Source organism: Fringilla coelebs (assembly GCF_963513975.1).
Source record: "Fringilla coelebs genome assembly, chromosome: 4".
Classification (NCBI taxonomy): Eukaryota; Metazoa; Chordata; class Aves; order Passeriformes; family Fringillidae; genus Fringilla; species Fringilla coelebs.
The window spans coordinates 23,014,253-23,028,801 of NC_140032.1; the positions used below are offsets into that span (position 1 = coordinate 23,014,253).

A 14,549-nucleotide genomic window follows, 5' to 3' on the forward strand; every position below is an offset into this window, starting at 1 on the left:
TGCTAGCTCTTTGAAGGTGAATTCAGTTCAGTTTCATTCCTACAATGAAAATACCTGCGTCACAGCTAAAATCTGTATGGCCTTTACCATCAAAGTACCGCACGTGACTATAGGAAATCCTCAGAAGCTAAAACTGGAGCTACTAAAGAGAACAAAGGATGCTGCTGCCTATGCCACACATCAGTTGCACACTGTTACTGCCTATGCAAAAGAGCAACAGTCCCAGACTATGAACCTCCCACTTCACGGAGATGCCACCTTAGAGACCTTAGGATAAATGTACCTCTTCTAAAGTACACACACTCAAGTTCATCACTCCAGGCTTCTTTTACACAAGTATCCTTTTTCCCCCATCTACTAAGGCACAATTCTTACACAAAAACAGGCTTCTAAAACACGTTAGACTGTACTCTGCAGACAGTTAGTTTATGGACCATGGGTTGAGGACAGAGTGGCTTGACTATCTTGTACTATATATGGCACACACTCTTGGTAATGGCATTAGCTAGGAACTACAGTGGCTTCACCTGAATCCCTCCTCTGTCTTCATTGCCTGCCATACCATCCACTTCATCCATGATCAATACATGTTTCCCGCTAACTGATGAAGATGCACCTGAAAATGAATATGGATAAGAAAATGAGATGAGAATAAAGGAATCTTGCTCAGGGTTTTACCCAATGCTAAGTAAGATAACACCATCCTAGGCTACTGAGGTGGTGGCTCTGCCACTTGATCACATGAAACTATGTTCACAGACCAGACTATAACCTCATGTCATTTTCATAGAAACAAGTCCCATGGAACAGAGGAGCAACTGCACAGTTCTTGAGTAGTTTGTGCAGATTAACAACTCATTTTACAAGTAGTAGGATTTGATTCTAAACTGAAGAAGTGTAACAGCTTACTACATGAACCCATCTCTATTAGAGCTGGGCCCTGCCACCTGACAGGCAAGGTAAACTCCTAACATTGTTGTGTAATAAGGAAGCTCTGTCCTTCCTCCAAGCAGACTCATAATAAAACAAAAATCTCCTTCAAACAACAGGCATACCAGAACAGAAGTCTTTGATGCTGGTGTTGTTAAGTGACTCAGCAACTACTTCCTTCAGACTGTTCTTGCTGCGAGTGTCGCTGGCATTCAGCTCCACGTAGCTGTACCCCAGCTCCTGGTCCAAACACACAAACCACATAAAAAGTGAGAACACCAATCAGTGAAAAATCACATAGCTTTAATTAGTTTGTCCCCTTATACTCATTTTCTCTAGCAATTAAAAAAATCTTTTAACCATGTATGGAACAGATAGGCCCAAAAGAGACACTTTTTGTTTTGTGGTGGGGTTTTTTGTTGTGTTTTTTGAATTGGTTTTTTGGTTGTTTCTTTTGGGTTTTTTTGTTGGTTGGTTGTTAGGGTTTTTTTTGTTTGGTTGGTTTTAGTTTTGTTTTAATTGAGGGGGATGTGGAAGCATTGGAGTTAGTGGCACATATTAAATTTTGGAAGATTAACAGAACTGCCAGCAAGGATAGAAACAGAGCTGTGAGCCAAGGCTGGCTAAGCTCCATGGTATTTCCAGCCACATAACAAAGAAACATACCACGTGGCTCTGAAAGCTGCAGGAAAGAGCAGCTCTTAACTATTTAGCCAATAGGAAACACATGACACCCCCAGCAGCACTAACACTCCTGTCAGTCCCAGACACAACTTAACCCAGCTGCTCCTTTATCAGCAAACTCTCCTGCCAGAGGCAGCCAGAACACAGCACTGAGCACACATAGCATTGGTCTGTTTTGCTGGTATTTCCTGGGGAGTCATGAGGCAGCTGAGAGCAAGCCAGGTTGGAAAACAGAAACAGAAAAGACCGTGCTTTGAGGAAAAAAAGTGAGCCCAAGACAGCACATTCACCTTTTCTAATCTAGTTCTAGGTGTGGCATCAACTTGTTGGCTCAAAGACATGCAGTGGGAGAAGGGGGAGAAAAGGATTAAGAGTTACTCTATATAACAGATTTCTAAATTCAGATTTATAAATAGACACATAGCCCTGTCAATTTCTCTCATCCTGAAGTAGCGTTTCAATTTAGAAGAAATCTGGGAAATAGCTCTCTGTTAGACATATAAAAACCATGACCTTAGGCTTTCAAAAAGCTTGCCAGAATTTGACTCCTGCTAAGTGCAAATATTCTCCAACTTGCAGAACCAGTGCTGAATGCTCACAATTTTGGGAAACCATTTCCAATTATTCAACATACTGTAATATGTTTCCTCTCAATGTAACAGAAAGAAATGCAGACACCCATTGGTACCTTCTCACCTCAGACCTGATAAAGGTATCCAAATAGCCACATATTTTCACCTGTAACCCTATTCTGAGCAGGTGCAACTTGGCTGAGAGCAGACCCGGGTCATTCAGACACACCCAGCTGCACACTGTAGCTGTATCCAGATTCAGAATTACTATGTGACAAAAAAGCATTGGGAACAACCATTACTATGACCTCACCTTACAAACCAAAGCAGCTGTAGTAGTTTTACCAACTCCAGGTGGACCAGAAAGTAATGCTGCTTTAAAGCCTGTCCCATCATCTTTGCTTCCAGTTTTACTGGGTTTTGCTTTAAAAAAAAAAAAAAAAAAATCAGGTTTTACCTAGGTATGTAATTATAAAACAAACTGCATGCTCCTAAAGATATCGAGCATCATTGGAATTTTTCCTCATTTAAGGACCAAAAAGCACATCCCCAAGGATGCATACACAGCTGCATCTCAGGTAAACTACTCGGGTAAAAGCAGCTTAAACCAGCTTACAGCTTATGACTTGCAGTGATTTTGAACTGAAAAATACCAAGAAGTGCTATTAATGTAATACAACTATTTCAGCAATTTCCTTACAACCATATCATACACATAAAAAACCAAAAACACCACCAAACCCACACACCACCACAAAAAAATTAAGCCAAACCCCAAACATGCCACACACAAAATCCCACTACCTACTAGAGCTGAACTAAAACCCTCTTTTAAATACAGAAAAACCTGTCTGTCTATAGGATGACCAACTGTCTACTTCATATATGCACTTCTTGCCAGAGGCAGGGCCTTGGCAATTCATCCCTTCACACGAGAGCAGCCCTTTAGACCTGCTCTTATCCTGTATCTTCACTGCTGGCCGTGCCTAACCTATTTCCTCTTGCTGAGAAAGAGATCAATAGGCTCAACACAAAGCCATTTTTAGATACATCACAGTAGGATATTTTGGGTTTTTTTGTAAAGATGAAAACTCAGACTTGGGGAAAAAAATCTTTTAAGACACATTTTTCTGCTTTTTTTTCATGTGGGGAGGTGGGTAGTATGAACAACTACTTCACCAAAAAACCCTCAGGGTCGATTGCTGCTAAAAACACATCTGACTGCAGCCTTATTCCCAATTTCTAGAGCTGCTCTGCTTCCACCAAGGCCCTCAGTGGTCCAGAGAACCAAGGAGCATGATTAGCCTGAAAGAACACAGAAAATTAACCAGACCAGTCACCTTGTCCATCTTCCAAGGTGTTCTTGTGCCAATTTCTGAGCCATCGGAGCAGTTTATTGGCACAGCTCTGCTCACCCTGCTGTCCAATAATTGCCTTAAGAGACACAGGCTTATATTTATCTACCCAAAGCAATCTCTCTGTGCCATCTTCATTATCCTCAGAAGCTAAGTTCCCCTTAGGTTTTGGGGCTTCTTTCTCCTCTACAGTCTGACGTTTGAAGTCTGTAAGTTTTCGAACAGCAGTGGTTTCTTTCTTGACAGATCTGATGGTTTCTCCTTCTTCAGGACTAGACTTGTATTTTTTATTATTAGCTTCCCTTTTGTAGGGGCTAAATTTCCTTTTCCCAGCTTCAGCTTTCTCTGGTGTCTTTTTGGGTTTTGACTCCACTTTCTTTGCCTTAAGAAAATAAAAAAAAATTTAAAAATTTTAAAAAGTACAGTATATAAACATCATATTTATTTTAACAATTACAGGAGTGCTTAGAAAGTGACAAAGCTTATGTATTGATTAAAAAAACTTCAAGAGCAGATACAGAAATACTCTCAGAAATAAAGCATGGCTAAACACAGTGCCACCAGGTTCCATAGTACAACCCACAAAAAAGAGGCAGGAAGTGTTCTGGTCATTCCAAAAACAGTCCCCTTATTCACAAAGCCTGAGGTATCCTACAATGCTAAACTGATGACTAAGTTTGGAACAAACTGGTCAGGCACCCTTGAAACTCTAGCAAAACACTTACAAAAGTTGCTCAACCCAAAACAATTCAAAAGGAGCATAAATGACAGCTAATAAGCTCAGAGTTGCTTTTCCCTGGGACAGTAATGGTATCTTTGCATAAATAAGTCATGTCTGTAATGAATGCACCACATGCCAGAGCTAACAGAGATCCTAATAACTTCTATCAGCCACTACAAGCTAAATTTAAATGTACACAAAAAACTTGTCAACTCTTTTTTGGTATTGCCTGAAAAAAATCCCTTTAATATTTGTAGTTCAAGTACCACAAGATATGTTAGGTATACACAGTTTACATATTTCTGGGCCTGTCTGGGTACCACGTTGTATTAGTCACAATTACTTATTCCAAAGAATGAATGAACACTCCTTGTTTCAACCTGATACCATCTAAGGAGATGCAATTATCTGCTCTGTCAGGTACCTAAAATGCAGAATAATGTCAGAGTGTGAAAATAACCTTTAGCTCCCAAGTAGATTCATTTGTCTTCAGCACAAACAAAAAATTTTCACTTTTAACCTAAAAGGTCAAACTGATGTTTGTTGTGTTACTGTTACTGGAACAGAAGACAAACTCCTTTCAATTAAAAACAAACAAAAGCAAAAAAGCATACCTCTGTTTCAGCTGCCAGCTCATATTTTGACTTTTTGCCTGGCATAGTTCGAATAAGATCAAATAGACCATCCTCATCAATAATTTTTGTACCTAAAGTTGATGCCTGGAGCAAAAGAAAGAATTAAATGTGAAATCAAGTTACATTAGAATTTCCGTAATTCCTTTCAAAGTGTTTTCCAGTAAAAAACTATGACTAGGAACACAACAAGGGTTGATAAAGACATAGATATCTATGTGTGTGTGTTTGTGTGTGTGTATTGTATGTATGCACAGAAGTAAAAACAAAACAAAGCTGTAAACCACTTGGCAACTTTTCATTTTAAAGATGCACTTTATTGTTAGTACTGCTTCCTGCTGGCAGGGATACTGGAAATTAGCAGATAAGAGAGGAACAATTCAGTTCCACTTTGCCTTTGGCCACGCAGGAGCACACTCACCTTCTCACACTTGGACTGGCCGCAGTCTCGCCCCATCACCAGGTAATTTGTCTTCTTGCTGACATTGCCAGTTACTTTTCCTCCGTAACGCTCAATCAGAGACTTGGCCTCATCTCTCTCAATACACTCCAGGACACCCGTAATTACAAATGTCAGCCCTTCCAAGCAGTTCTCAGCTCCCTGAGAACCAGAGCATTGCAGAAAATGCCATCACTGATACAATTCTACCAAACAGCTCTTAACCATCAGCTATTTTAACCCTCTACCACATCAAGTACCCTATGAAACTTTGCAAATAACACTATCATAACTAGCTAGGTAATCATTCTAAAAGTTCCAATGGGAATAGCTACCAACAAAACTCCACACACTGACCATACTTGTAGCACTCTGTGCTTCAAGCACAGCATATGAATCAAATGAGTGACAGCAATCTTCAACTTTAAGACCAGTAACTATTTTTAATGAGCATGACTTCCTAAACCAAGTTCTGAATACAAATTCTTTAGTACACTTCCTTACATTTAGTCACTGCTTTGCATTACAATTTAGGTTTTTTCTAATACATTCTTCCTACTGGGAAAAAAATACCAGTCTTATAAACAGTTAAGTTGGTATTTTTCAAACTACTTACAGCAGTAAATCTACCAAGTACTCCACTTCATATATAGAATCCTGCAGCCAAACTTACCTGAGGTATCTCTTTGGAGCCCAGTGCTTTGGGACCCTCGCGATTAAGGAAGCTTCGGTAAGCTTGGTAATTGTTTCGCTTCTTTTCAGAGTCCTCAGGACTTATAGACTGGGTCAGGAGAGGAAAAAAAATTAATATACATATTACAGCTATAAAAACAGCAAAATAAACCCAAGCTTCACAGCTTAAGACATTTTCATGCACCAAAAGAAAACCAAGTCCTAACTCTTGTTCACTTGTTTTTAATCTATTAACATGCAACACTGAAGCTTGCTCTCCTTTTGGTACTTGTGTTAAGGTGTTTTTCCTTGTTCCTTTTAAAAATATTTCAAAAATGTGAGAGTTTAAAAAATATGTACCCATTGTTTATTGGCAAGTTTCTGTAGATTCACCTATTGCACATATACACGCTCACTCAACTCTTAAATTGTCATTTTAAATTCAGATCCTATTTGTGATCTACACTTATATAAAAGCAGAAATACTATGAAGTAGACTTTAAGAGACACTTAAGCTTCTCAATCAGCAAACAACTGTTAAAAACTCACCTCAAAAGGAGATGCAGGCTCTCCCTTCTAATTACAACTGTTATTTAATTGTCAAAATGTCGTACTTTATACTGTATGATTAAGAAGTACATTTTAATGTTGCCAAAAACTGCCAGTGCTCAACAAATAGTTACTGAATCAGATAAAAAACTCCAAATTCTATTCTTACACAGCATATCAATAATAAAAAACAGGAGACTAGGGAGAGAAATATAAATCCCTGAACGATGCCACTCATCATTTTAACCACAGAACAGATCCTTAGGTCACCACACTGACATCAGTAAGTTTGTACTCACTAAGTGTCAGAATTTTCTGCATTCTGTGTTTTCCAGCAAAGTTAAACAAGAGAAAGCACAGAACTGATTTTGCAGTGTACCAGCACACCTTAATGAGCATTAGAGAACCTCAGGTCCTTCATCTGTGTAATTTACACTTTGCCAGGTAACTTTTTCCACATGGTTTTACAACTGCTGCAAGGAAGGAACTTACAGTCTTACCATAATTCAAACCCTTAAAAGATGCCCAGGAGATTCAAAGCACCAAGTTACAATAGTGATAGCTATAATAAATGAAAACTAGTTTCCTGCAAACTCCACCAAGACATCTAAATTAATTTTGATAGCTCCTACCTCAGTCTTCTTGGGAGAAACTTTCTCCTTCTTTGGTGTTGTCTTCTCTTCTTTCCCTGAAGCTGCTTTTCCTCTTGATAGTGAATTTTGAGCACCTCTTTCCTTTTCAGCAGTATCTTCTTTTTTACCATCAGATGATTGTGGGGGTAAACAAGAACCTTTCAACTGTTCAGATTTAGTTTGTGGCTTCGCAGAGTAATTCCTGGCAGCACCAGCTGAGTCTGTTGCTTTCACTTGAAAGGAGGCAGAGGGAGAAGAGCTCATATATAAAAATGTATCTCATTAATATTATAAATTAGTGCAACCTTTTCAGTTTCTGTGCCCTACCTCTTTCTGGCTGCTTATACCCTGCTGTTGTATTAGGGCTGCTGTTGATGCTCAGTACTGTTTGCTCTCCTTCTGCGTTTTTCCGAGCCTAAATAAACACACAAAGCCAAAGTCAGGGATGTGTGTCCCAAGCTACCACAGAGACACAGCAACACACTCCACTTAACTGTGACTAGAACTTAAAATACCATCCCAGCACACACTGTCTGATTAGGCAGGACACCCTTTACTGAGCAAGGAAAAGCCAGGAGGGAAGTATAAGGAGTATGCTATTTCCATGAAAACACTTTCCTGCTGTTTTTAATGCATTTGTATGGAAGTCTCAAAACAAAGGGGTATAAAAAGAACACTCCCAGCAATGCAACTCCTAAAAGTGTAAGTTTAAAAAGAATTCAACCTTTTTCTTCTGTGGTGTTTCATCCAACATGGCCAGAGTTCTAGCAAATTCTTCATCTTCATGCAGCTGTCTCTCCAGCTGAAAGGAAAAAAACCAAAAAAACAAACAAGATTCTTAGGCTAATGCCAAACAAGTTCTAACTCTAGTGTATTTTTAACAAAAACTCTAGGTGAGCACATAGCTAGAAAAAGGGTGTCCAATCAGAGGCAAATAAATTTATGGAAATGGCACTGAAGAATTACTTGTCTCCCCCAGAAAGCAAGACTAGTTAAATCTAGTGAGAAAAATTGATTTGCTGCACTAGAAACATTATTATGCCTGTATAAGCTCTTTTCAAAGGAGTTTTTTGCTCATATATTTTATTGTTGTGTACCCTTTTCTTTTAAATAATCAAACCTTGAAGGCAGCACCTCATAAACAGCCTGCAACAGCATGTAACCTGCTGGCTTTATCAAAAGCAGTCCCAAAAGACAAGTAGTAACAATGTCTGTTAAAAATTACAATATCTCCATAATGAATGTTTTATTCTCATTTACTACTAACAAAAAATATATATTAAAAAATTCTATCTGTTTTGGAGAACTTAACTACCGCCCTTAGCCCTGTTCTTAGTGTCAGTTATATTTACTTTAGGGAAGCAAATATCCTTTAACTTTCTATTGGCTTATACTCATACAACTGATTTTCTCTGATGGAAGAACCAGTAAGAACAAATAGTGCACGACATCTGTGGAAGTTATTTATTAGTTGTAAAAAAACCCCACCAAAGTCAGTTTGGCTTCATTTTTATTTCACTTAACGACATAAACCTGACATCTCCAGTGATAACTGATCCTTTGGTTACCTTTCCTGTCCAATATGGTACCTTGGGGTAAACCTTTTCTATTCATGAACAGTTTTCATTATTGGCACACTGAGGCAGAGACACACCTGATAGAAAGCACTGAGATACACAGAAACTCTGACTGTTACAGACAAGATCAGTTCAAATGAAAGACATCGTCTCATTTTTCCTGACAGGTTGTTTAACTTTCTAGTTGGGTAAAGGTGGATTCACTTTCTCTCATCCTTATTTTCAGAGATGCAGATTTGTCTGTACAATCTAATTATTTCAAACAATACTCAATATTACAAATATATGTGGGAAATAAAATTTTCCCAAAAGCAAGTAAATATGTGTACCTTCCCCTCACAGTAGTACTGATTCAAATAGCAAAGTTTAAAGACAGGTAAGGGTCATTCTCATTTTTCTCAACTATAAGAAAATTCAAAAGACATGTAAATAAAACATGGATGGCAATGACTTTTGATTTTTTACTCCAGAGAATGAAAAAAAAATCAAAACATGAGGAAGCAGAAAGTGAATTCTGTGTGAAAGGCAGGTTTATTAGAAGCACATCAGCTGCACAGTCAGAGAAAGCCTGGAGAGAGAGAAAATAGATTAAGTGATACATTCTATTTACATAACTGAAATAATGCCTATAAAATAACTGTGTGACCAGCCTTGCACATATTGATGAACTTTATTAAACTTAGTTATAGCATACCTGGAAAGTCCATCTTAACTTCTTAAGGAAAAACAATTTTAAGTTAAACAAACTGCTCTTGATATAGAGCATTAAATTTGTAGAGTTTTTTACCTCTGAATCTTCTTCAAGCTGCAGTTGCCTAGCAATGGCCTCATCATCTAGTGTGCTGTCTCTGCTCTGTGAAGGCTATATTAAAGAAAAAAAGACCAAACATTCAGTTACCCCATTACTGTGTCAATTATAATAATTTCACATGTATAGATTCCTTCTGTATGCTTCTAGAAAAGGACTGTGAATGAGACTTGCAACATTAATCTCTAGCTCTCTAACCTAAACACCATTAAGGCTATTTTCAAGGGATTCTGTTATTCAAAACAAGACCATGCTATAATATAAATATCTCAACTCTTCAAACAATGCTGAACATCTCTCAAGCTGTCACAGTTGCCCCACTTGAAAAATACATCAATAACAGCACTGGGAATTTTTAAGTTCCTCCATACTTTTACTTGGTGCTTTGTTATTCCATGAATATGTGCCCCATAAAGCTTGGGAAAACAACCTTCTCCCTCTCCTGCCTGCCCTCCACCCTCAAATATGAGCTATCCCTTCTGCTCACCAACCTCAGAAAACTTAATGGATTTCAAGAAAAGTCACTTGAGAGGGGACAATAAGGAAATACTACCTTCAACTTTGTGCTATCTTATTAAACATGGAAACACTACTCCAGACTTGTATTTGAGGACTTGACATGCACACACAGATGGATCATCAGAGCTCAGCTTCTACGTGAGTGCTCATACTGAGTAACAGGAGGTAGGAGCAGCAGTTAAGCACTTTCTTGCAGTCCAACTGTTCATTTTGAGCTGCCATCAGACACATGAGCAGCCTAAAGGAGCCTCATCAGTACTCACCTCTTTCCTTTTACTTGCTACCAGCTTCTTTTCTGAGCGCTGGACACTCCTTGTCCCAAAGAAATCAAGTGCAGAGGTGGGAGTCTGTTTCACTGGAGAGAGGGGTTTGCTTTTAGCTTGTGGTTTTACCTCTCCTTGTTTCACAGTATTTGTTCCTGGACAACCAATCCCTGACGTCCCATTCTCCTTTGGTTTCGGGGAAATTCTTTTATTGGCAAAATCATCATCTTCATCTAAACACAAAGAGAATTCCATTACTTCTGGTACACAGAACTCAAGTTTTAATAACAGAACTGCCAAGGCAAATATTTTGGCACATTACATCAACTCAAATCCTAAAAAAATGCTACAGGCATTCAGAAGTTTTCTGAAAAAAAGGCTGAGTTGCACTACATGTAGTATTTAACAACTTGAATAGCATAACTCAAGTCTGAACAGACTGAGTACTGAAATAACAACACAACATTGTTACTTGTGCTCACACATTGCCTCTCAATTAGACAAGTTCACAAAGAATGCCTTCCCTTCTTAAATGAGGAAAACAATAAACAGATCTAGATCAATGAAATTTGAACTCCCTCCTTAATTAATGTCAAATTGAACAGCACAACTCTCCCTTCACATTTTATGTGATGCACAAAGGCACATTTATTACTTTATAGTACTCATCAATAAAGCAGCTAACATAGGCTTTGTAGACATGTATTCTAAAGAATGTCTCTATATTTCATTACAAACCAAGGAAAAATATCAGAACATTTTCTTTACCAAAAAAAAAAAAAGAAAAAAGGATTCTTGGGTAAGCTTCCTAGTTATTTTTAAAGTATTGCTCATAGGTTATGAATGTTTTAGCAAAACATTTCAATGCCATTTTTTCACTTTTTCCCTTTTCGAGATTCTATGAGCTCCCTACATCTCCGCATTCTCCTTCCAGCACAGTCAAAACCAACTAAAAGAAAAGCAGCAATTTCAAGAACACAGAAATCAGACAAGGTCAGCAAGACAAAATGGATTTTTCAATTTGAAAGGAGGAGGAAAGTGGCATACACAGTCTTACTGAGAATTAGCCCACAGACCACTAAGCAAAATTTTAATCTCTCCTTTTCAGACTCTTGTCTAATAACCAGAACATGCTCTGCCCAGCAATAAAAAAGAAAGAGAGTTTGATGGCAGTTCATTAATTCTGAACCCAAACTCTTCAGTCAATCAACAGAAAAATGAATACCAAGGACTTCAAAGAGTTTTATGTTATGTTGTGAAGACTTACTGACAATTTTACAAATGAAACCCTCTGAATGAGGTGTACAAAGCCCCACACATATCACTGCCACATGATTAGATTAATACAACAGCACAGAAAACAAACATCACTGGACAAACTTCTACTAGTGATAAATGCACCATCTTTGTGAATTCTTCTACAAACTCAAAGCGAGCAAATAAATTGAAAGAAAATCCCCAAAATTAACATCAGACACTCTATAAAAGCAGCAGAAATACTTGAGAGGAACAGAAACAGAGGCAGTTTTATTTGCATGCCTCTAACTGAAGTCTAGTTTTATTTTTCTCAAAATAGGGATGCTTTAGACACTCACCTCAACATATCATAAACACAGATTGTTCTAAACACCTGTTTTTTAACAGAACACATTCATTTTCTAGCAACCCCTAATTTAAGTCCCCCATATTTCTTTTCATACAAAAATTAGTCTTTTTACCACTTCCCTAAGTTTAGAGGATGCTGTATGTCTGTCATCTCTTATTTTTGTTGTATTCTAGGCAAAGATGGAGGGAAACAACTGGTTTTTGTTTCACCTGTTCTCAACAGATGGCAGTATTTTGGACTGTTTTAGGCATCAGCCAGAACTTGCTGCTACTGAGCACTTACTAGGCAGACTATAATGAGAACCAAGCAGGATTCCACCTATTGCTGGGAGAGAAAGTTCAGAAAGGGAAAAAACTAACACAAAGATGCATCTCTAAGGGGGTAAATTGGTTCAGCAGTTAAATTGAGAATGCCTAAAGACAAAAATGTATCCAAGAGAAAGTGGCATTTCAGCCAAGTCGATTCACAAGGCATTATATGGAAGAGAAAATTCAATCCCAGGCCCTCAGCTGACAGCAGTAAGTTTTACACAAACCTAAAAGCTTTACTATTCTCAACACAATTTATTTTCCCAATGCAGCAGTAAATGTCCTACTGCCATAGCTCAATTTAACAAACTGTGACTATTCAGGGAGATTTGGACACTAGATGCTGTAGACTCCTAATTTACAATAGTTTCAAGTCTAAATAGGAGATTACTTATCTCAAACAATTTTAATACTACTTCTGGTTCTTTCAAATTTTTCAGTTTAACAAAAAAAACATTTGCAGGAATAAAATATACTGTTACTGTAAATCAGCAGTTAATGTAGATGTAATTGCATTCATATGTCTTAAGATTACACAAATCCTATTCTGACCCCCAGCTCCCAACTTTTCTTAAACTAAGGACTGCTCAAAGCTAGAAAAGAACTTATCATTATTGTTATCAGAGGATCTGTATGCAATATTGATTTTTTTCATTATTCCCTTATAACCATAAACAGCAATAAAACCCAACAGGATACTGCTTTCTCTTAAGTAGAAAGAAGCAGAGTAAATACAATTAGATTTTAATTTAAAAAATTATGTACTCAAGTAATTTAGGAAGCCAGTACTACACATTATCAATAGTTAGAACTTGGCTTTAATTATGTTGTTCCAAGAAATGACAGGATTAGAAGCATTTATTAACTGCAAGCAGTGGCTGAAGACAGACAAGAAACTCACTTATGAACAGTCATTAATAAATAAAAATAAAGAAAAGGGAGAATGAGAACATGGAAGTTGTCATTGGGAAACTAAACCAGCCTGATTCTATTAAAAGTGGGTTTCAAAGGAGGCTTTAGGGGACTTGACACTCCGGCTACATTTTCATCCCAGGGTCAGGAAATCCATAAACACATCACAAATTTACCTGATCTCCAGGCACTCCCCTTAGTTCAAGTGCTGATAAACACCAAGTTTTTTAGCAAAACCTTAACACTTTACCTCAAAACAAACTGCTCCCACACACCTGCTGCCACAGAAGTGAGCAGCAAAGTTAATCATCTGCACACTTCCAGTCTCCTTATAAGCATGAAGGCAACTTGATTTACAACTCTGAAAGTGCCAGGACAGTAATACTATTGCTGCTGCACTAATCAGGTCAATGTTGCTCAACATGTGACCTGTAAAAGCAAAAAGATGTGTTCTTATTCATACCAGCAAGCCAATAATTTGTGGAAAATACAAGTGAAAATTTGGGTTTTAACTTGCAAAAACTGTAGATTAATCACATTCTTATAGCAATTGCTGGGCAAACCTTGAGATAGCCTTGCTTCCCCCTTAATGGGGACATGGACTTCACTGATGAACCGGAATCAATTTCATCATCAACTAGATGACTTTTCTGTTGTAAGACCTGTGTAGCAGAATGCAACTATTGAAAGAACAGTATTTACTGTTTACATGAATCCATTTTTTTGTGCTACACAATGAAAAAATATCCTGAACATACACATCTTTATTTTTTCCAGGATCAGCTCAGAACTACAAACACAAGTAAAGACCATATATTCTAGCTGAGGCTTCTGGAAATCAAGTGCATGCAACAAAGGGAAAGCTAATTGTGATCAATGGAACACAGAGGCAGTGACAATCAGGAGATTGCTTTTAATTATTTTGTACACAAACACTACACACGGAGCAGAGATCTATTATGCCAGGCAGTGTAGGAGGACAAACTTCCCTAGCAACAAACAGCTGCCATCCTGGGGGTTTTAAGAGCTATTCCATGACGTGAAAGCACAGCTGGCTTTCGTTTTATATACTGTTCCAGCAGCAGCACAATTATGTTAATAAACCAAAGCCAGCAGGTCACTCATAACTAACTGTTTGTTATTCCTCCTTCCTCCTCTCACCCTTTCTCAAAAGAGTTCCACCTGTTGATTACTGAGCAACACCTGTGGTTGTTCCCTAACTGAGCCTGATAAAAATTATCTCAGCTGTTTTAAACATAAATTCAGATCCTTGTAAAAGGCTTGGGTACTGGAATGACCTCAGCCAATCTAAAAAGGGAGCACTCTATTGCAGGCAGGGCCAATGGCAACAAGCAGCTTAGGACAGACCC

General features: G+C 38.0%; 1 protein-coding gene across 1 annotated transcript in view; it reads right to left on the bottom strand.

Annotated features, from left to right (window-relative positions):
- RFC1 (replication factor C subunit 1) overlaps positions 1–14,549 on the bottom strand; it is a 33,357-nt gene that overhangs the window by 6,184 nt on the left and 12,624 nt on the right. The window contains exons 5-16 of the mRNA XM_084203916.1: positions 10,354–10,586; positions 9,551–9,625; positions 7,911–7,988; positions 7,514–7,601; positions 7,187–7,419; positions 6,007–6,114; positions 5,316–5,495; positions 4,877–4,981; positions 3,527–3,923; positions 2,500–2,609; positions 1,056–1,170; positions 528–616 (exon numbers count right to left, since the gene is read on the bottom strand). Coding sequence (XP_084060042.1) covers positions 528–616; positions 1,056–1,170; positions 2,500–2,609; positions 3,527–3,923; positions 4,877–4,981; positions 5,316–5,495; positions 6,007–6,114; positions 7,187–7,419; positions 7,514–7,601; positions 7,911–7,988; positions 9,551–9,625; positions 10,354–10,586 — 1,811 coding nt within the window. The remainder of the gene's footprint in view (positions 1–527; positions 617–1,055; positions 1,171–2,499; positions 2,610–3,526; positions 3,924–4,876; positions 4,982–5,315; positions 5,496–6,006; positions 6,115–7,186; positions 7,420–7,513; positions 7,602–7,910; positions 7,989–9,550; positions 9,626–10,353; positions 10,587–14,549) is intronic.